Source organism: Eptesicus fuscus, chromosome 24 (genome assembly GCF_027574615.1).
Source record: "Eptesicus fuscus isolate TK198812 chromosome 24, DD_ASM_mEF_20220401, whole genome shotgun sequence".
Classification (NCBI taxonomy): domain Eukaryota; kingdom Metazoa; phylum Chordata; class Mammalia; order Chiroptera; family Vespertilionidae; genus Eptesicus; species Eptesicus fuscus.
Genome location: NC_072496.1, coordinates 3,974,112 through 3,995,881, shown reverse-complemented (window position 1 = coordinate 3,995,881; position 21,770 = coordinate 3,974,112). Strand labels below are relative to the sequence as shown.

General features: G+C 54.5%; 1 protein-coding gene across 1 annotated transcript; it reads right to left on the bottom strand.

Annotated features, from left to right (window-relative positions):
* Positions 1 to 978: 978 nt before the first annotated feature.
* On the bottom strand, positions 979 to 20,016 carry COG2 (component of oligomeric golgi complex 2). The gene is made up of 18 exons (XM_054713031.1): positions 19,829 to 20,016; positions 18,381 to 18,542; positions 17,966 to 18,031; positions 17,046 to 17,126; positions 16,544 to 16,647; positions 15,560 to 15,668; positions 14,800 to 14,979; positions 13,980 to 14,104; positions 10,918 to 11,044; positions 9,828 to 9,967; positions 7,533 to 7,594; positions 6,400 to 6,551; positions 6,011 to 6,208; positions 5,156 to 5,228; positions 4,737 to 4,879; positions 4,323 to 4,462; positions 3,017 to 3,200; positions 979 to 1,542 (listed from the first exon to the last, which is right to left on the bottom strand). Exons 1-18 carry the CDS (start codon positions 19,898 to 19,900, stop codon positions 1,441 to 1,443), a joined length of 2,220 nt encoding a protein of 739 aa, XP_054569006.1. The 5' UTR covers positions 19,901 to 20,016; the 3' UTR covers positions 979 to 1,440.
* Between the last annotated feature and the right edge of the window lie 1,754 nt (positions 20,017 to 21,770).

Genomic DNA, 21,770 nt, shown 5'->3' with positions numbered 1-21,770 from the left:
GGGTGGCTGCGCTTCGGCCGCTGCCAAGAGGAAGTCGCTGCCAACCGACCGCTGGTCTCTGTTCCCAGGATTTCTATGAACGGGAATTTGGGTCAGGACGTCCCAAGGATACAAAATCCCAACATCCCGCAGATTACTTAGCACAGAAGGCTTCATTCTAAGGGTTTTTCTTTTTCCTTTTGAATTTTTTCAAAAATTGAGTTCAGAGGGGAAGGGAAAGGGGATAGAGATAGAAACATCAATGATGAGAGAGAATCATGGATGGGCTGCCTCCTGCACGCCCCACACTGGGGATGGAGCCTGCAACCCGGGCCTGTGCCCTGATCGGGAATCGAACCGTGACCTCCTGGTTCATAGGTTGACACGCAACCACTGAGCCACGCTGGCTGGGCCCAAGGGTTTTTCTTAAAACATTTCTCCACTGCATTCCAAGTCCTCCTGGGTTGCAGAGTGTGTGCCCGGTAGATGAGGCACTTACTCAGCAACTAGTCACCTCATCGGCGATTCGTGGGCAGGAGCCCAGGAGCCCAGGAGCCCGGGAACCCAGGTGGCGGGGTGTCCCACGGCCCCGAGAAGTCCCGAGGCCCCACACCCTTTTCCGAGTTTAGAAAACCGATTTTTGTTTCTCATTTGGCAGCAACACCCCACCTGAACAGGTGTGGCTCTGCGGTAGGTCTGCCCTGGTCCCGTGAGGGCGTGTCCCCCCTCCCCCGGGGCCAGAAGACCCCGCACACCGCCTCCTGTCACTGTGGTGCTGAGGACAGATGCCACCGCTCAGCACAGTGTGCAGGTGCGTGAGGGTGCGGGTCAGAGACCACCCACACGCTCTGGGTCCTTCCCCAAGATTCCCAGCTCTCTGCCCCTCAGCACCCCACCCTGACCCCCACCCGGGATCAGCTCGTCATGGACCCACTCCCAGCCGTCCGAGGACGCATCTGTGATGGACAGGACCCTCCTCACAGAGAGCTACGCGCGCTCTAGGCAGACACTTCTTTTATTTAGAAAATAAATCCTCCGAGGGCTCTGGCTCTGACAGAGTCGGGAAGAGCGTGACGAGGAGCCGTGCGCTCACTCCGGGGCTGCCAGCAGGCCGCCCGGACGCAGGGGCAGGGACACCCCTCCTAGCGTCGTACACAGACATTCACTTCCATCGTCGACTAGAAATCAGCTCTTCCTCACCAAGATCTACAACAAAAATAAAATCATCTGCTCTGTACACTAGAGTAGAAAGTGTCAAATGTCTTAAAAAGGATCTTCCGTACAACGGAAGGCGTAGTGTTCTTTCTGGGTGAAGGAGGACCCAGAGGTGCGGGCGGGTGCCGGCCCGGGAAGCGCTTGGCTGAGGCCGAGGCCGAGGCTGAGGCGAGAGCAGGGCCCCGTCCTGGTGCGTCCGGCTCCTTCAGCTCCAGGCCCAGCTCTCCGCTCCCGGGGCCCCGGCGCCTAGGGCTGCTCCACGGCCGCCTGGTCCTTGGCGGCAGCCACCAGCTCTGCGAGGGCCGGGAAGCTTCTGACGTCCTCGGTGCGCAGGCCCAGCTTTTGTATCTGCAACGGCCACGAGAACGGGTCAGACACTCGACGTGAGGGACAGGAGAGCCTGTGGCAAATGGAGCCCCCCTCATCCCGTGCGGAGGCAGCTCCCCGAGAACGGCAGCGTGCCTGTTCCTTTCAGAGCAAAGGACGCGCTTACTGCCAAACCCCACTGCTGGGCCAGACGCTTGGCATCCGAAGAGCCAGCGTGTGAGTTTACCCCCACCCACCCCATCCGAGCCCAGCAGGAGAGCCTCTGGCAGGCTGGCAGGCCAGCCCACCGACAGGAAGGATCAATGAGCGGCTTTTCCAGTGGAGAGGTCTCCACAAAGGACAGGCCTTCCTTTTGTAACCAGTCCACAGCCCTTTCTCACAACCTGATGGACGGAAACGCGGGCACAGCGTCTCCTGTGAATTCCTTGGTAACAGAGAAGGCACAGCGCGTTCCCATGGGGCTCAGCAACAGGACACGCACACCCTCGCTCGGTGAGATCTGGGAGGGTCCGCGCCGTCTACTCGGGACTTGTTAGAGCTGAGGTCGCTCTGGGACTGGGGCGGGGCTCCCTATTTCCTTCCCCCTCCCCCTCCTCCTCCCCCTCATCTCCTTTCTTCCTGCTGCTGATTCGGTCCTCATGGCTTCACGACCACGTCCCTGGCTGCAGACGACTAAGTTTCTCTGGGGCGATACAAGCACGCCCGCACTGGGCAGGCTCTCTCATCCGCCCCAGGGCAGAGAACGCCAGCCCCAGTGGCGCCCTGATGTGGGAGGCTCCTTGTGAGCGGGGACCCCAGGCCCTGCGGACGGAAATGCCAGCGTCACGTCTTCTTCCCCAGCGCGGGCTCCTGAGACCGGCCCGAGGACCTCGCGCCGTAGTCACCCGCCGCCCTCTGATGCTGAGCAGGGTAAGGGCCCCTTTCTGAGCATCGAAGTTGGATGACCCTCGAGGGGTCACCTCTGACTCCAAAGAAGGGCCTGCGTGGAGCCCGCTGCCCCTAAGGGAGACGGGCGCGGTCAGTCACCCACACGCCGCCCTCTAACACCTGCGCTACCGCCTACGGGAAGCTGCGCTCAGACCGGTTCTCACGCATCACGGCAGGGGCGGGGGGGGGGGGGGGCAGTGCTCTCTGGTTACTCTGAGCCAAACGCACTGATATTTCAGACCAGGGCCTGGCCCCGACGTCCCACCGGGCACTTTCCACGCAGTGATCAGGGGACACGCCCTGTGAGTGCTGCCCCGGCAGCTTCTCGGACACGAACACGCTGGCCACGCAGATGCCAACCGCACAAATGATCAGCCCACTGGGTCTCACAACCTCGATTTCAGCACTGTTCTCTCTCTTCTTTCCCATCATTCCCAGGCGCAAATATTCCGACTTCAAGTAATTGGGGCCCCGGCCCTTCTCCCAGTGTGAGGGAACGGCCTCCAGGCCCCTCGACGGCACCTCCGGGCTCGCGTGAACCCCCAGCTGACCCTCAGGACTCGGTTACCTGGTCCCCCAAGTACTCCACGTCCAAGGCCAGCTGCAGCCGGATTTTGTCGTCGTCGCTCATGCCGCCGCCGCTGGACCCGCCGGGGTTGGCGGGGGAGGATTTCCGGGCCTGTTTGAGCCGTTTCAGGCTCTCCTCCATCTTCTTGACGGAGTGCAGGACGTCGGACACGGTTTCATAGAACCTAGAGCACGAGACACGTTACGGGTGTAACAGACGCTGGCATGGAGCACAAACGCACTCTGGCAATGTGGCCCAAAAAAAGAAAAACAATTTTTAAGATAAAAATTCACTTCCAAAAAAAAACAAAAAAAAATCCTTGGTAAATATTCAATGTTTTTAAGACTGAAAGAAAATGGCCTGCCTAGCACTGCACTCCCTCCGAACTTAAGAAACATGTACATGGATTTTATTCAAAATGTCAGTCCTGGCCACTCCGAGGAAGTCACGGGCCAAGCTGTGTGTCTTCCGCTGCGTGAGCATCTGCAGCGCATTCCCCCAAAGCAGCTTCAAGTTCACTTACCATCAGTTCTGGGAAGTTCGTCTTTTAAGGAGTGAAAGCGTGTCAAGATTTTAATAAAACTCCTCACACAGTCTCCATGCACCGTCCAAATGATGAATGAGTTACATTTAAAGACTCTGTTTACAAGCTGATTACTTGGCATTTACACAGAAATCATATTAGAATTCATTGTGATGTTTGAAATGAGCCCACAAATCCACTTAACTCCTAAGTAACTGAAATAAACACAATACTATGGCCAAATTAATATCTGAACAAAACTCAACAACAAAACGGAGTCACAGGCCCGGCGCAGTCAGCGTGGGCTCCTGGGCAGAGCAGACTGAATGAGAGATGAGCCGTCCACCCGTGGCTGAGACCTCCTCGCCCTGGCACGGGCTGTGGGCTGTGGACACCCCCTTTCCTCAGTCCAACAGTCTCCCCACTGTGAGCTCTCTGACCACGTGGCATGACTCACACCATTTTGGATCGACAGAGCGAGGAGAAAGGACCTCCCAGGAAAACAGTGACTGGACGTACAGAATGACGCCTGCAGGAGATGGTGCCCAGGACAGGAAAGGCAGGCCCGGGGCGGGGGTGGGCCCTGAAGGTGTGTGACTGGGAGAGGCCAGGACAGACAGAGCCTCGGCAGGGGAGTGCAGCGAGCACAGCGCGGCCACCCACTCAGATGGGCAGCGACCGGGCCGCCCTGCTTGGTCCAGCAACGCAGCCATGACGGTGTCCCCGCCTCGCCGCCCTCTGATGGCTCAGCGGCCTCGGACGCGGCCCCCACGAGGTCCTCACCTGTGCGTGCTCTCCGAGAGCGCGTCCTGCAGCCACTGCTGGATTAGCTCCGGCCGCAGCTTGTCCTGGTGCCCGCTGCGCAGCTGGTGGCACGGCCTCAGAGCGCTGTCCACATAGGAGGAGGCGGTCGTGGGCACCTCCTGGGGGGTGGCGGTGGGCGGGGGGGAGATGCACAGAGAAAACGAGAGAGAGGACGTCGTTCAAACCTCAAGGTCAAAGGATCCTGGTCATGCACCCGTTCTGAGATCCGCACACCCGCACGCTTCCTGGTGAGGGCGCGACCCCAAACCCGAGCTCCTCGGAGGAGAGGGAGGGCGCCTCCGTTTCCCCCAACCTCTCTCTCCTGCTCCTCCCCCGCCTGGCTCTCCTGCCACCTCCCCCGCCTCACAGTTCTCCGCAGGGAATGGCGCCGACCTTGTTGGTCCTTCGGTAAAGGCGGGGCACCTCCAGGGCGCTTTTCAGGTAACCGAAGCAGGACTCACTCAGGTCCTGGACGATCCTGGCACTGAGGGCGGGCACGCGGGCCGACAGGGACAGCCGCGAGTCCTCCAGGGCGGCTGTGACACACAGACTGAGCTCAGTCACTCTACCCAGGCCGGTGTGACTGTTACTTTAAATGCTGCCATGGTGTTTAGAGAGTACAACAACGCATCAAATCAAATGGCCAGCATGGAACCCCACTGCCCACCGAGGGAAGTTATAATCACACAACAGAGAAACACTAGGGGTTTACAGCTACAGAGAATGGGAGCTGAAATGCATCCAGCCTCTAACATTGTATTCTAACTTATTTCTTATTCACAGATGTGCTAAGTCTGAAGATTGGTTTTTACCTGAGATAGAAGAAAAATTCTTAAAGCCGATCATCTCCAGTTTGGGCCGGATGGTTTCCAAGAGTTCCGGGAGCTGAAATAAACGTGCAGGTTAGGATGCAGCTACTTTTTAAGGCCAAGTAAGAGGCAAGTCCCTTTGCATCTGTGCTCTCTAGGACGCGGTCATGAAGGATAAAACCCAACTCGGGACGCTCGGCGCCTCTCATCAGAAGCAAGCAAAATCCTCAGCGAGAACCTTCCCGGGAAAAGCTCCCACACGGGAGGCAGCAGCTGCGTGGCTGTTCCCACGCCCCGAGAACTAACATCGCTTTCTATTCCGGGGCTCCCCCGCCCCAAAAAGCTCACAAAAAGATCATGTTCGTGCTCAAAACATACAGTATCTGCTGGAGGGTCACAAAGTATTTAAACTGGAGGAAAGCACAATTATGCATCAGAGGATGTAAACCCAAATTGACCCACCAAGTTCTCTTAATAAAAGCAAAACCATGGGGCAGGTGCAGAAACAGAGAGAGAATTAATAGTTCCGGGCTTTCAAAATAGAGCTGAAGAGTGAATGTGACTAAGAAATATTTGGGTGCTTGAATGGAAATCATTAAAATCCAGCCCACCGCCGATCGGGCTGCACAGGAAGTTGCTGATGAAAAAGAGCTGGAGCCCGCTTGCACTGAGCTGGGACGCCATCCCAGGAAAAGCCGGAGGCAGACCCGGCCGGAAGGGAGGAGGAAGAGCGGCTGCCAGGGAAGGCTGGAAGAGGGGAGATGCAGGAGGTGTCTCTTGAGGGGCCTGGGCCCGCGGGTCTGCAACCCTGTGGCTGCTGTCAGTGTCGGCACGTGGCATCCGGGGACACGGGCTTACCTGCTCCTGCAGCTGGGCCAGGTCGGCGGCCGCGTGCACGAGCTGCGTGCTGGAGACGGATGCTGCGGGCTTCGCCTCGGAAGGACCACTGCCCGGGTCCTCGCTGTTCCCCTGGGCAGCGGGAGCGTCTTTGCTACCAGTTCCCAGAGGTTTCCTAACGTCCTTGGCGCTCTCATTCGAGATGGGCCTGAGCAGGAGCTGGAACAGGATTTCAATGGTTACACACGTCTCCACCAGGAAGCGCCTTGAGACTTACATACGTGGGCCAAGTCATGGGAAATGCTAGCGTCTACCATCAAACCCACCTCTCACGGCAACATGGCCTTTTCGATCTCAGTGCACTTAGCAGCTCAGTGTATCTTTAAAGCCATGTGGCCTATAAAGCTCACCTCGCTGATGAACACGGAGTACCGCGCCAAAACCTGCAGCGTGAGTCTCCACAGCCGATGCGCCAGCGACGGCAGGAACATCTGCTCCGACCAGCACCTCTGCAGGCAGCTCCACGTCCTGTGAGAAGCCAGCAGGCAGTAGGAGCTTCCGGCTGCACAGAAAGCACACGCGAAGGCAGGCGCCTCCGTCAAATCGGGGCTGCAATCTGGTGTCTTCGGTGTGTGATCCGGGGGTTATGGTCAGCGACCCCGCTCAGTGGTGCATTTTCTCATTTCACACGATTCCACCTCCCAGGGTTCGATGACTATTAACCGTATACAGCATTCAGAAATAGTTAAGAAGTGCTTTATACCAAATCAGCAAACCCGAGTCAAAGTGGCCGTCACTTGCAAGGGTTTAAACTTTGGTTTTGAATTTGTCCTGTTTCATTCGTCACCTTCTCTGCCCTACCTGATCACAACATTTGTATGTAGGACGTTCACTGCGCTTGAGCATTTTTGGCAAAGACGAGTGAGAACTAACTTTCAGACCACGGAGTGCAGGACAGAAACAGTGCAGCAGCCAGACCACGTGGCTACAGACACAACCCGTGTTCTGTGAGTGACTGACAGTCTTAGTCAACAGCTGTCATCCAACAGGAACCGCTTTACTTGCTCACAGGACTGGGGCTGGAAGGACCGCAGACACGGCTGGAAAGCCTGCATCCCACCAGCGCCACCTGCCCCACGTGGCAGAACTGTGCCCTGCGCTCTGGGGGCCCAGCCCCAGGTGTGACTCCCCAGGGAGGGAAGGGCCATCGGGATCCTGGGAAGAAGGCAGCGCAGAGCCAGTTTGCTATAAAAAGGGCTGATCACTTGGCTCTGCCCCTTTGCATGTGATATTCAGGAACCCACATATGAGGGCTGCTCCCTGTATTCTTACAGCAGCCCCCTTATTATCTCTACAAAGCAGGAAACCATGGAAACCACAATATCTGATTTCTTTTGTCTCTTAAAAAGGCCAGTCACAGTAAGTCTTTAAGGGCCAGCTTCCTGGATCCCAGGAAAGGGGGACAGGGCCCTCGGGATCAGGGTCTAGATGGTGAGCTCCGTGCTCCCGCAGGACATCTGTCATCTACCACCTAAGGCATTACCTGGAGCGTCTTCCAGGGCATCTGTCAGGGCTGCTTCTAAGGATCCCGCGATTTCTCTGAATCTGGGATAAAACAAGAGCGCAAATGAGTATTTCTGCCGCTGTTGCCCGTTCCCTGTCCATTCTCCCTTCTTCCTAGTACCCGGGACTTCCTCCACCTGGGGCCACGGAGGGCGGCTGAGTAACGGCCCCAAAGACACCCAGGTCCTAATCCCTGGAGCCTGTGGCCGTGACCTCATGCGGCTCAGGGGGCTTTGCAGATGGGATTAATGAGACCCTGAGGTGAGGACAGGATCCTGGGTTATCGGGGTGCCATCCCGGGCTCCTTAAGAGGAGGAGGCAGGGGAGAACTGGAAGACGTAGCAGACAGAGACACAAACGCCAAGTGTTACACACACACGACAGAGTACAAGAACGGTGGCGGGGTGGGGTATACGCATCGTCGGATGCAGGCGCACACACCTGTGACTAAGAGTGCAATGGGAATACTTCTCCTGAGCGACATGCCAAACAGTCCCATCCCACTGGTTTTGAAACTTCCTTCAAATGACCCCAAGGTGAGTCAGATAACAGCGCAACTCTGACCCCAGCCATGTTTGCAGGATTCTATGTCATAATTCGGGGTAAACAATCCAACACCTGATAAAAATCAATAGGAGAGTCCTACGAAGTATTACTTGAGTTTATTTTTTAACGGAAAAACAAATGTATTGAGAGCAAGTTCCATATCGGAAAAATATTTGTACACAACAGCCCAGGGCCGTGCCGGGACATGGTGACAGTGCAAGATCCCTAAGCACGGGGCGCGGGGCCTGGGAAACGATAGAAAAGGGGGGTTTGCCTGGCCTGAGTGGCCCAGTGGTTGAGCATCGACCTGTGAACCAGGAGGTCACGGTTCGATTCCCGGTCAGGGCACATGCCCGGGTTGCGGCTCCATCCCCAGTGTGGGGCCTGCAGGAGGCAGCCGATCAATGATTCTCTCTCATTCTCCATATACAGCATCCTCTGAAATAAAAATGTATATATATATTTTTTTTAAAAAAGAAAAGTAAAGAAGAAGAAAAAAAGAGGAGTTTGCAGGCAGTAGAGAGGAGGATGTGCTCTGACAGCATCTAACTCCAGGCCTGGACGACAAAAGAACCGGCCAAATGTCAACAGTACTTCCGGGGCAGCCTTAGCCTTAGCCTTAGCCTTAGCCTGTCAAATGACGCTTCACCGTTTTCAACTCTGTTCATGAAGCAAAGGGCTTCCTGCCCAGGCCAGATGCCGGCCATCAAACCTCTCCAATGCCGTCCATGACCACCTCACAGGGGCAAGTCCTTACTTTCCTCCCACAAGATAAGCTGCATGATGATGTAGCCAGACAAGTGAAGCATAAAACACAGGACTGCACGCATGTGAAAGCGCGCCTGACTAACATTCCGAAAGCTGTGGTTTCATCATCAAAGGCGATTCCACACATTCCCATCGCGGTGAGCAATTATAATCGAGGTGCCTAATTCGTAATCCATTTCCCTCTCTGTAACTGTTCCTCCGAGCTCACCATTAATGAAAGCATAAAAACATCTAAACAAAAAGCTTAGGATTCTTTAAAGAGCCTTTCAACCAAAATGCTCTAGTTACTGCCATTCCACGGCGGCATGACCATGGCCTCATCCGGGGGGCCTGCATAGATGGCCGCCGCCATCTGCTTTCCTAGTGGGACCCATGTGGCTGTGCTTATCATCCAGCTCCTCGGGCAGCTGACAGCCGCTCATGACACAGGCGACAGCATCATGGCTTTCCAGAACAGAGACGAGTGTTTACAAAGGAGCCAAGAAAACCCCAGGACTCTCGTGACCGGGACACAGAACCCGCTGGAAAGAACACGATGCCCCTCCCCGTGCCCGCTGAGGGGACATGTCCCAGATGAGCACAAATGACAGCTGTGGGACAGGCCACTCGTGGAGGCAGGTGACGAGACAGGGACAGCGGCAGGCAAGAGCTGCCGTCGACTCCTGCTCCCTCTCCCCCAGGAGGAAGGAGGATGTGGGGGAGTGAAGCTGGGCTTGGAGTCCAGCCTGCTCCGAGTCAGTGTTTTCAGCTCGCTGGTTACCAGAAACGCAACCTTATCTTTCATCATGCAAGCCATAATGTTGACATTCCTATTTCTTGTACATTTCCCTGGAAATTTTGTTTCCCAAAGGATAGCATGATGGACACCAAGAAAAGGCTGTTAACGGGGCCGCAACATCCTTATCTGTTTTTGGAATTCTCTCTTAGAAAGGTGGCGGCGGGAGGCGAATAAACCACTGACCGTATCTGAAAGTAAACAGGCAAGTTCCACTTGTTGTTGAAGCTGTGATAGGCGGGGTGCGCTCTCAGTCTTCTCACGCTGGCCTGGGACCCACACTGCCGTTCGAATGCTCTCACAAACCCCATGCTGATGGTGTATTTCTAGAATAAGAACAGGCACGTGGCATTTGCACTGCAGGCAAACACCCGGATTGGGGGCATCTACTAGAACGGTGGCCGAGATAAAGGAGGGCAGCACAGAATGACAGCTTCCAGAGCCGACAGGGCCCCGAGGGACCGCCCCTCCGTCCCCACGTAAAGACCAGGCAAGGCCCACGTGGCCCCGTGGCAGGCTCAAGGTCTTCCGTGGCCAGTCCATCTGGACACCCAGATGCTGTAGAGCCGAGCTCTTGACGTGACAGCTCTCATTCTCTAGGGCACCCCTCTCCCCCCACCCCCACCCCACCCCCCGTCCACTGGAGCTGGACGAGACGGTAGATTAAGCAGTACAGCTTTCATCGTCTCTCCAGAAGAAGTGCCTTAAAACACGATACAATAAAATACAACATACTTTTTTTTTTAGATTTTAAAAGTAAAAATAAATTTCTTTTGAAATCTAAACCATGAAATATTTTAAATGATAACATGATTGTAAGAAAACAGTACATTTTAGGGTCTCCTAATCTTTTAAACTATATAGGACAATTATATACACTTTAAAGTCTAATCAATAGTAGTTTTAGTTTTCCTTCACAATTATACAGTAGAAGCATAAGAACTTAATTTTTTCATGGACAATTGCAAAGAAAAGGGCTTTTAATGGTACTAGGATCTTTTTTTTTTTTCTTACTTAGAAAATGATGTACATCTAGTCACAATTGCATCTAGATGGAATTTTACTTTATGTTCTAAAATTAAAATATTCCCACTCCCAAAAGCATCGGGACTATTACACAAATAAAGCCATGTGTATGTTTTACGGTAAGTGCTCACGTAGAAACTCAAATTGTGGTTCTGACCCAACCACAGAGCCACGCCTGCGCAGGAGACAACATGATAGTTCTAAAGCCTCAGGTTAACATCTTCCAGAGTCAGAACGGAGGGAAAGGTACCTCGTGAAATGCATCGGGGTCCCCAGGGTTAAAGAGGGAGGGCAAGTTCTCCTCTAGTCCTCGTACTATTTCTGGCCAGACCGAATTCACCAGAAAGTCATATCCAGGAACAGTATTGCCCTTCTCACTGTAAGGTAAGAGCAAAACTGCAGTCAAACACACCATCATCAGTCAAACGGAGACTAGGTAAGCCTCATTTCATTGTACTTCATTCTACTGCGCTCACGTTTTTTACAAACTGAAGGCAAGACCCTCCACCAGCAAAAAGATTAAGAGTCGCCGAAGGCTCAGATGGCGGTTAGCATTTTTCAGCAGGAAGTATTTTACAGTTCAGGCAGGTACACTGTTTATTTTTAGAAATCAGGCTGTTGCACAAACTACAGCATGGTGTGCCGTAACTTTTAGATGCACCGGGAAACCAAAAAATCCACGTGACTCGCTTTGTTGCGATATTCACTTCACTGCTGCGTTCTAGGGCAGAAGCCACCGCACCTCTGAGGTGTCCTGGGCCCAGATGTACAAGTCAGCCCCTACCAGCGTGCACCAGGCAGCAGGTGCGGCCATTACACCCAGGTGCGCTCTAGCACCCCCTTATCAGCGTGCACCAGGCAGCAGGTGCACCATTACACCCAGGTGCGCTCTAGCACCCCCTTATCAGCGTGCACCAGGCAGCAGGTGCACCGTTACACCCAGGTGCGCTCTAGCACCCCCTTATCAGCGTGCACCAGGCAGCAGGTGCAGCCATTACACCCAGGTGCGCTCTAGCACCCCCTTATCAGCGTGCACCAGGCAGCAGGTGCACCGTTACACCCAGGTGCGCTCTAGCACCCCGGATCAGCGTGCACCAGGCAGCAGGTGCGCCGTTACACCCAGGTGCGCTCTAGCACCCCCTTATCAGCGTGCACCAGGCAGCAGGTGCACCATTACACCCAGGTGCGCTCTAGCACCCCCTTATCAGCGTGCACCAGGCAGCAGGTGCACCGTTACACCCAGGTGCGCTCTAGCACCCCCTTATCAGCGTGCACCAGGCAGCAGGTGCACCATTACACCCAGGTGCGCTCTAGCACCCCCTTATCAGCGTGCACCAGGCAGCAGGTGCAGCCATTACACCCAGGTGCGCTCTAGCACCCCCTTATCAGCGTGCACCAGGCAGCAGGTGCAGCCATTACACCCAGGTGCGCTCTAGCACCCCCTTATCAGCGTGCACCAGGCAGCAGGTGCACCGTTACACCCAGGTGCGCTCTAGCACCCCCTTATCAGCGTGCACCAGGCAACAGGTGCAGCCATTACACCCAGGTGCGTTCTAGCACCCCCTTATCAGCGTGCACCAGGCAGCAGGTGCACCATTACACCCAGGTGCGCTCTAGCACCCCCTTATCAGCGTGCACCAGGCAGCAGCTGCACCGTTACACCCAGGTGCGCTCTAGCACCCCGGATCAGCGTGCACCAGGCAGCAGGTGCACCGTTACACCCAGGTGCGCTCTAGCACCCCCTTATCAGCGTGCACCAGGCAGCAGGTGCACCGTTACACCCAGGTGCGCTCTAGCACCCCCTTATCAGCGTGCACCAGGCAGCAGGTGCACCATTACACCCAGGTGCGCTCTAGCACCCCGGATCAGCGTGCACCAGGCAGCAGGTGCACCGTTACACCCAGGTGCGCTCTAGCACCCCCTTATCAGCGTGCACCAGGCAGCAGGTGCACCATTACACCGAGGTGCGCTCTAGCACCCCCTTATCAGCGTGCACCAGGCAGCAGGTGCACCATTACACCGAGGTGCGCTCTAGCACCCCCTTATCAGCGTGCACCCGGCAGCAGGTGCACCGTTACACCCAGGTGCGCTCTAGCACCCCCTTATCAGCGTGCACCAGGCAGCAGGTGCACCATTACACCCAGGTGCGCTCTAGCACCCCCTTATCAGCGTGCACCAGGCAACAGGTGCAGCCATTACACCGAGGTGCGCTCTAGCACCCCCTTATCAGCATGCACCAGGCAGCAGGTGCACCGTTACACCCAGGTGCGCTCTAGCACCCCCTTATCAGCGTGCACCAGGCAGCAGGTGCGCCATTACACCCAGGTGCGCTCTAGCACCCCCTTATCAGCGTGCACCAGGCAGCAGGTGCGGCCATTACACCCAGGGGCGCTCTAGCACCCGGATCAGCGTGCACCAGGCAGCAGGTGCGCCATTACACCCAGGTGCGCTCTAGCACCCCCTTATCAGCGTGCACCAGGCAGCAGGTGCACCGTTACACCCAGGTGCGCTCTAGCACCCCCTTATCAGCGTGCACCAGGCAGCAGGTGCACCATTACACCCAGGTGCGCTCTAGCACCCCCTTATCAGCGTGCACCAGGCAGCAGGTGCACCGTTACACCCAGGTGCGCTCTAGCACCCCCTTATCAGCGTGCACCAGGCAGCAGATGCACCATTACACGCAGGTGCGCTCTAGCACCCCCTTATCAGCGTGCACCAGGCAGCAGGTGCACCGTTACACCCAGGTGCGCTCTAGCACCCCCTTATCAGCGTGCACCAGGCAGCAGGTGCACCATTACACCCAGGTGCGCTCTAGCACCCCCTTATCAGCGTGCACCAGGCAGCAGGTGCACCATTACACCCAGGTGCGCTCTAGCACCCCCTTATCAGCGTGCACCAGGCAGCAGGTGCACCATTACACCCAGGTGCGCTCTAGCACCCCCTTATCAGCGTGCACCAGGCAGCAGGTGCACCATTACACCCAGGTGCGCTCTAGCACCCCCTTATCAGCGTGCACCAGGCAGCAGATGCACCATTACACCCAGGTGCGCTCTAGCACCCCCTTATCAGCGTGCACCAGGCAGCAGGTGCACCGTTACACCCAGGTGCGCTCTAGCACCCCCTTATCAGCGTGCACCAGGCAGCAGGTGCACCGTTACACCCAGGTGCGCTCTAGCACCCCCTTATCAGCGTGCACCAGGCAGCAGGTGCGCCATTACACCCAGGTGCGCTCTAGCACCCCCTTATCAGCGTGCACCAGGCAGCAGGCGCAGCCATTACACCCAGGTGCGCTCTAGCACAGGAGACAGGTACCTGGACATGGCCCCGCCTGTGACTTCCCGAAGAAGGCGGCAATGGTGAGGGACAAACTCCAGGAGCTTGTTGTACATGAGCTGAAGGCCATTTGGATGAGACTCAACCACCTGCTCTATAATCACCTGTTACAAGAAAGAGCGTTTTTAAAAAGCATCTAAAAGGGACGTATGAACTATATAGTACAAAGAAAAGAACTGAGAAAACCCACCCTCCTCCCCAGCTGACATGTTTCTAAATGGCAGGTAAATAGTCGTTGCACTCAAAACCGGTTCCTGGGATGAGCGTGCGCAGTTCCCTCGGCAATTTGCCTAGAAAAGTCCTCCATCTTTGAATGTTCCCTCCCTCACGTCTCTGTCCTGGCCAACCCTCCACATCTTTGAAGACTTCGGGCCAAATCTCACTTCCACGCTCATAATTCCCTACATGCTCCACCAGGCACACACACTGCTGGACTGCTCTGTTCAACCCGAGACCAGTTCAAAACTGCTGTCTAGTAACTTTATGACGTATACTTTACATACCACAAAATTGACCTAAAAATGCTGATGCTGCATACTTTCTTCCTAGGCCAGCCCCTCACCCCCACTAAATTAAGATGATCCCTGGGCTGGGGCATACCTAGAAAATACAAGAGAGCAAGCTGATTCCCGCACACTGATTGCACCAGCAGGGACCAGCCTTTCTTTGCACCTGACACTGCAGTAGACACGCGCCTCTGCAGAGAGCTCTCCGATCGAGCCTCGCCCCCAGTGAAGTACTGAAGCCGAGTAAACGCTCTGTGAATGGTGGTGGAATCAAGACCTCGAGAGGCACAGACCTGGTCCATGTATGGCTTCACCAGAACTTGACCGACGAGTGCCTCCGCGTCGCGGGTCTTGTCGATGGTGGCGTACGTCCGTAAGCAGTGGCGGACGATGTCCACGTCCGACGTCTGAAGCCCTTCCAGCAGGAGGCCCTCCAGCGACTGCTGCAGCATGGCCGTGATGCCCGCGATCCGCTGCAAGGAGACAGGTAAGTGAGCAAAGCTCCGGCTGGAACAAGTCCTGGAAGTTCAAACACACACGTGACCTCTTTATTCTGCTAGAAGATCATGTCTGTAAGATGAACACGTTAACCTTTCCTGAAGGTTAACAGTGACTCTCTCCCCCTCCCCACAATCTCTTTAGCAGTAAACCTTTGCATCATCAAAGGCGAGGTTAGAGAAAATTAAAGAACGAGAAAAAAGTTATTTTTCCCTTAAGCTACAGAGTAAATCTGACAAACACATGGATTTAACGTGTAGTCAAGGGCTCTGGATACATGAACTCTGACTAAGTCATATAAAGTGTCAAATTACATGAAATTCACAATTCACTTCACTCTTGCAATTCAGAGAATATGCCTGTGTCTTTAAACAAAACCTATAATGCATGACACGTAGGAAGCAGGGGTCTAAAAAAGAAAAAAAAGGAAGAAAAAATTCACAGCTAGCTTCACAACCCTGTGGATCAACAACTACCAAGGACATTGCCAGGTTAAACCAAGATTATTTGGCCAAGTCCTAGACACCATGTGTGAGAACTGAAAACAACACTTACTGGTCTGACTTTGTCCAAAAGAGGCATGCCTTTGCTTTGAACAGCATGAAACTGTAACTGGTTAAATTCTGTAGCGATTCTCTCCAAAATCTGTCCAGTCAGAAGTGGGCTGGTAGAGACAAGGACAGAAACGTGATTCCTGACGTGTGTTCATTTCCGAGAGAACACACCACTCGGTTAGCAGTGGGGTCCTGGAGCACCACTGTGCTAGAACTTTCCCCCGAGTGTTCCACACCCTCCTGGTCCAGGGTGGAAGCTAACGCATCCTCTGTGCCGTCATTTTCACCACGAGCCACAGGTACAGCATGTAGTAGGTGCAGTGGGGAAGTTACATGAGCCGATGCTGTGTGGCCAGGGCCTCAGAGCCAGACAGGAGCCGGAGCCGGAGCAGATCAGTGGGGTGCAATCCTGTCTGTTCCCACCACCTTCACCAGGCTCTCCCATTCACCTTTAACCTCCTTCTTCACCTTTAACCTCCCTTCTCCCCTCTTGCCCTTTCCTATCATTCACACCTTTTCTAAATAAAGCACCTCTAATACCTCTCAAACACCAAATACTGTTGTCTCCTTGAGCAAATCAAATTGATCTTCTAGGAGAACAAATAAAATACTTCAGAACAGCTTCCTTTACGTTTCCATTTACCGAATGGCTGAGAGAGCAGGGGTTTAGATGCTCTGTCCTAGCGAGAGGATATTCATCGTGTATCTTCTCCGGAGTCTAGTAAGTCCCTTTTTTTTTTTTTTTCTAACACACATTATAAAGCATCGCTCCCTCTCAAAAGGAAGTTAAGTAGCAAGAGGAGAAAAGCAAACGGCAGGGAAGCACCTGCTGGCTTTTCCGAGGCGGCCTCCGCCTGATGCCGACCAATCGGTGGGGGAAACATGCAGTGAGAGCACAGCCCCCCGCCTGCAGCCGTAGCATCCACACTAGGCTAGCCTCGCTGGGAAGCATTAGCTTATGTGCGACTCAGTAAGGAATGGTTACCTGTGTCCTTCCAGTGCAGAGGACTCTTTAGAACTCGGAGAATTTAAGATCTTCTCAATTTTCTCAACCGATCGAATAACTTGTATAAGCCTCAACACACACATCTATTAAAATTAAGCAAGAACACGTTACGACGTTTAATCGTAATTATCTAACTTCCTCATGCTAAATGCAGGAAAATACTAAGCCAACAGTCAACTTAGACTCTTGAGAGCACCCTAAGCACCCAACATTTTGAATGTCTATATAACACTGAACTTGCAAGAATGCGAATCTTAATTCCGGCTTTCTTTCTACAAGCATATCTCACCATTCCATTGCAAGGTCATTGTAAGAAAGAAACTGGACTTCGTTGCTTTCTCATGCTCTGTACTCTTATTCCTTCCTTCCTTTTCCCATCTTAAATGAGCCTCTCTACTGGTTCTACATGTATTGTGCCTTCCCTCGAGGTGCTGTCTGTCACAGTCCAGGCTGTAACGTGTTGTATGACATTGTACTGTACCTTCTTCCCCCTAATGTCCTCTTGTTTAGACATCCGTTCATCTACCGCCCGAATTCCTTCACTCACAGATGACCTGAGACTCTAAAACAGAAAGGAAATGTACTGTTGAAATTGTTTCATAACATTTTACACATTTCATTCAATTCCACAGAAATGAACTTAATTTACATGATGAATTCAATACCAGTATCTACAGGCCCGTATTATACAGATATTGACAAAATACAAAGTTTCAGACACAACTGCTATTGATTTGGAGGCAAAATGACACATAAAGCTAGGGTCACACAGGATTAATGGCCGAAAGAATAATCTACAATGACTGTCACAGATGGTCAGGGTAGGGAAAGGACAGTCTGAATCCGAGCACAGGACAGTTTAGCCGGGAGGTGGGACTTGCGTTCCACACCTGCGCAGGCTGACCTGCGTGGAGGGGAGATTAGAAGACAGAAGGTAGAAAGATACAACCGAGTACCACATACTTAGGGCGGGGAGGCGTACACCTGGGCGCTGCAGGCTTCGTTGTAAAGAGAAGTAGAAATAAAAAGGAGGGGGTTGACTTAGAAGGACTTCATTCCGATAAGGTCTTACTGGCAGACTAGATTCTATACGTTTTGGAGAACTAAAGAATGTTCAAGTGCTCATATACCACGATGTAAAGTTGTTTGGGGAATATTAGAAAGCAAGAAGGAACAGGAGGGCCAGGAAAAGGGAGAGGTCATAGGATCAAGCCACGTATGCGGATCGTTAGAAATTAGGTCCAAAACGAAGGTAAGGCAAACAATGAGAATTAACAGGACAGCCGGGCCGGTGTGGCCCAGTGGTTGCGAGTCATGGACCCCTGAACAACCGATTCCTGCAGGAGGACACAAGCCTCGCATACTTGATGGTGGACTGTGCAATAGAATTCGGGGACTTACCAGAACTTCTTCTCGTAACTGTCCCAAAGGCACGGAAAGCTGGTTGAGGACTTTGTCCATGCCAACCTAAAAGCAAAATCACGTTGGCACACACACATCAGAGGCAGGAGTAAGAGTGAAGTATCTGCTTAATGATCAAAGCATTACTAGACGTAGTTACTCTCTGTATAACCATATACTGCTAAGCAACTAGCTAAATAACCAATGTTATTTTGCCATAAATATTGCTTATAGATTTAAAAAAACAATCTGTTGATATACATTAATGAGATTAGTAATCTCTTTAAGTTTCTCAGGGGGGAAAAAGCAACGAAAAGATTTCTAAAATACTCAGCACTTTTAAGAAGAAACCTGAGCCGGCAGTGTGGGTGTGGGTGTAAGTACACCAGCTGCGGGAAGTGTGGGTCTGGGTTACCAAGTTTGTGGAGAGGTTGACGAAGTCTGCGTAGTCCTTGTTGATGAGTTCCACCATGGCGGTCTTCAGCAGCTTGTAGTACAGTTCCAGGTCGTCCCTCAGCTCCTCCAGCTGCACTCGCTTCCGACAGTCAGAAACAAAGTGATCCACGTCGAAGTCTTCCTGAAAATACAACCGGAGCAGCTCTGAGTCACACCCCGAACACTTCCAAGGCCGTGCCTGCAGACCCTTTATTACCAGTAAAACGGTCTCAGCTGGCCCTTCCGCTCTGTAGATCTATGTCCTACTAGAGGCCCAATGCACGAAATTTGTGCACTAGCGGTAGCCGGTGGCCAGCTGGTACTCCCTCCCTTCCCCAGGCCACCTGCTGTCGCCGCTGCAGCAGGCCAAGGGCCTCCCTCCCTTCCCCTGGCCGGCCGACACCTGGTTGAACTCCAGGTGGAGGGGACAATTTGCATACTAGGCTTTTATTATATAGGAGGACAATCGCCTGCACACACCCGCGTCCTGTTCCCCTCATCCAGAGGGCGGGGCAACGTGAGAAAGAGAGACTGGTGTGTTTTGCTGCACTGCAGCAACACCTATACGAACATCCCACTCTGCCCTCGCCAGTTGGGCTCAGTGGATAGAGCATCCACCACGCCGACACAGACTGAAGGGTCGGGTTCCATTCAGGTCAAGGGCATGGACCTCCGTTGCAGGCTCCATCCCCAGTAGGGGGCGTGCAGGAGGCAGCTGATCTGATCGATGTTTATAACTCTCTATCCCTCTCCCTTCCCCTCTATAAAAATCAATAAAATATATATATATTTTTTAAAAAAAAGAAAGAATATCCCACTCTTTTTAAAATGTCTCATTCCAGCCCGGCCGGCCTGGCTCGGTGGCTGAGCGTGACCTATGAACCAGGAGGTCACGGGGGTCAGCCCATCCGTGATTCTCTCTCCAATCATTCATGCTTCTAGCTCTCTCTCCCTCTCCCTTCCTCTCTGAAGTCCATCAAGATATATTTTTATAATACACTTTTTTTAAAAAAAAGTCTCATTCCAGAAGCTTTCAGACTAGGGGTCTTTTATTTCTGACCCGATCCTGGGAGGCACGTGCGCTCAGCGATTTGTTCAGGACGGAATTCCTGATCTTCGGGGGCAGGACGCTGGTCCCCCCTCCCGGCCATCGGACTGCGCTGCCCGGGACCAGGGACCAGGGACGGACAGGGACTGGACGCTGCGCTCACAACTTCCAGGCCTTTCCACCCAATACGCCCCATTTCACAGAAGGGCCTTCTCCCGGCGGCACCTGCCAGGCCTGCGGCCGAGAGACTCACTCCCTGCCAAGGGCAGCGAGGTCCCCGGCGCGGGGACGCGGGCCGGAGCCCGAGGGGAGGCCCCGGGCGGAGGGCAGAGGGGGGGCGGCCCCCCGCGGCCCGGCTCCGGGGAGAAGCGCCCCGGTACCTTCATGAACTCGTCCTTGTCGAAGCAGAGCGTGTCCGGCCCCGTGGGCAGGTTCATCCGGCTTCTCTCCATCGCGCCGGCCGCCGCCTCTCAGCGCCCAGATCGGAGCGAGGCCCAGGAGCAGGAGGCGGCGCCCACGGACGGACGCGGCGGCCGCAGCCACGATCAATTTCCACGGCCGGGGAGGCACCGCTTCCGCCAACATGGCAGCGCCCGCGCCGCAGCCAATCAGCGAGGACCCCCGCGGGCCCGCCCCCGCCGGCGCCGCCAAGAGGGACGGCGCGCACCGCTGGGGTCGCGCCGGCGGGCGGTGCTGCCCCCTGGCCGCGGAGGGCGGCACTGCAGCCCCGCGCGCTCCTTGGCTGGGCCCTAGAGGGGACCGCTCCCCCCCCAAGGTCTCCACCCGGAGATTGCTCCTCCATGGCCTAAAGCCGGCCCTTTGGTTCTCAGGCTGGTCTTCCAGGGTTGGGCACATCACCGGCTCCTTCCTCCTGTCGGTCCCTGTGCAATGAGGCCTCGGTGGGACCCGGTGCCCCCCGCCCTTAGCGTTGGCACCCTCAGTTCCAGGGAGCTATAGGGAAGAACAGGTGGTCAGCTGGGCAGCTCCCTGCTCCACGTTGTGCACAGGTCCAGGGTGGGCAGATTCTCAAAGGAGTGCCCTCCCTACCTGCTTAGTCCAAATACAGCAGACGAATATGTGTGCATGCATATTTGTGGTTTATAAATATACATATATTTTAATTAATTTCAGAGGAAGAGAGAGAGAGAGATAGAAACATCAATGATGAGAGAGAATCACGGATCGGCTGCCTCCTGCACGCCCCACACTGGGGATTGAGCCCGAAAGCAACCCGGGCTTGTGCCCTGACGGGGAATCGAACCCTGACCTCCTGGTTCATAGGTTGACGCTCAACCCCTGAGCCACCCCGGCCGGGCTTCAAGTTCCGTTTCTGGAAAGGTTTCGTGTTTTGGGCTTATTGTAGTGGGCACTTTCATTGCGTGATGAGATCATTTCGGTGGGTGGGTGTGCTAGGGGGGAAGGGCATGGCATCAGAATAGAGCCACAGTTGTCTGATGATTAGTCACTTGCCTAATGAGACAGATGAGACGTTTTCGTACAGACCCTGGAAACCGGCCTGTGACGTCCAGACACCGCGGAGCCCAGATGGGCCCAGGACTCGAAGAAAAGAAAGCCGTTTGGAGAAGAGACCCGTGACAGGTTTTTGATGTGGTTGCTGCACCTGGACCCTGACCCTGACCCTGACCCTGACCCCTTCCGGGAGTTTGCCTCGGGAACGCTGACCACTCTGAGGTCCCAGGAACGGGCTGAGCCGTGCGTGACCTCATAGAAGATTAACCACCTTGTTATCAGACTTTGAGCTCCCGAAGGCCGGACGGCAGACTCTCCCCTCCCCTGTCCATGTCCGATGTGTGGCTCTCGGCTGCACGTGGCTACCTCCTCCCTCGTGTGTCTATAACCAGCCAACTGGCAAGGCGGGGGGTGGGGGGTGGGGGGGAGGAGCCCACTGCTCTCCCACGCTGCCGGCAGAATTGGAATAAACTCTCCTCTGGGACTCAACCCTGTCTCTGCTTCGTGGACTCAATCGTGACAGGCAGCCCGGAGCCCTGGGTCGTCCGGTGACAGGTGGGCACGTATATTCGTTCTGTCCCCGCCACAGAGCAGGTCTGTTTCCCTCGGCACCTGTAGCCACACAGGAACCTGGGTGCTGGGAGGGCTTAAGACCAAAGGGGAGGCCCTAGCAGGTGTGGCTCAGTGGATAGAGCGTTGGCCTGCGGACTGGAGGGTTCCGGGTTCGATCCCGGTCAAGGGCACGTACCTTGGTTGCAGGCTCCTCCCCGGCCCTGGCCCTGGCCCTGTTCATCCGGCTTCTATGTGTCTCTCTCCCATCGATGTTTCTCTCTGTCTCTCCCTCTCCCTTCC

Excerpts from the sequence above, each read along its gene's own strand:
- COG2 (XM_054713031.1), bottom strand. The coding sequence starts at position 19,900 with ATGGAGAGAAGCCGGATGAACCTGCCCACGGGGCCGGACACGCTCTGC. Across the intron at positions 14,980-15,559 it reads TTTTGGACAAAGTCAGACCA|CGGATCGCGGGCATCACGGC; the intron begins GTAAGTGTTGTT and ends GTCTCCTTGCAG. Across the intron at positions 6,209-6,399 it reads ACTCCGTGTTCATCAGCGAG|CTCCTGCTCAGGCCCATCTC; the intron begins GTGAGCTTTATA and ends ATCCTGTTCCAG.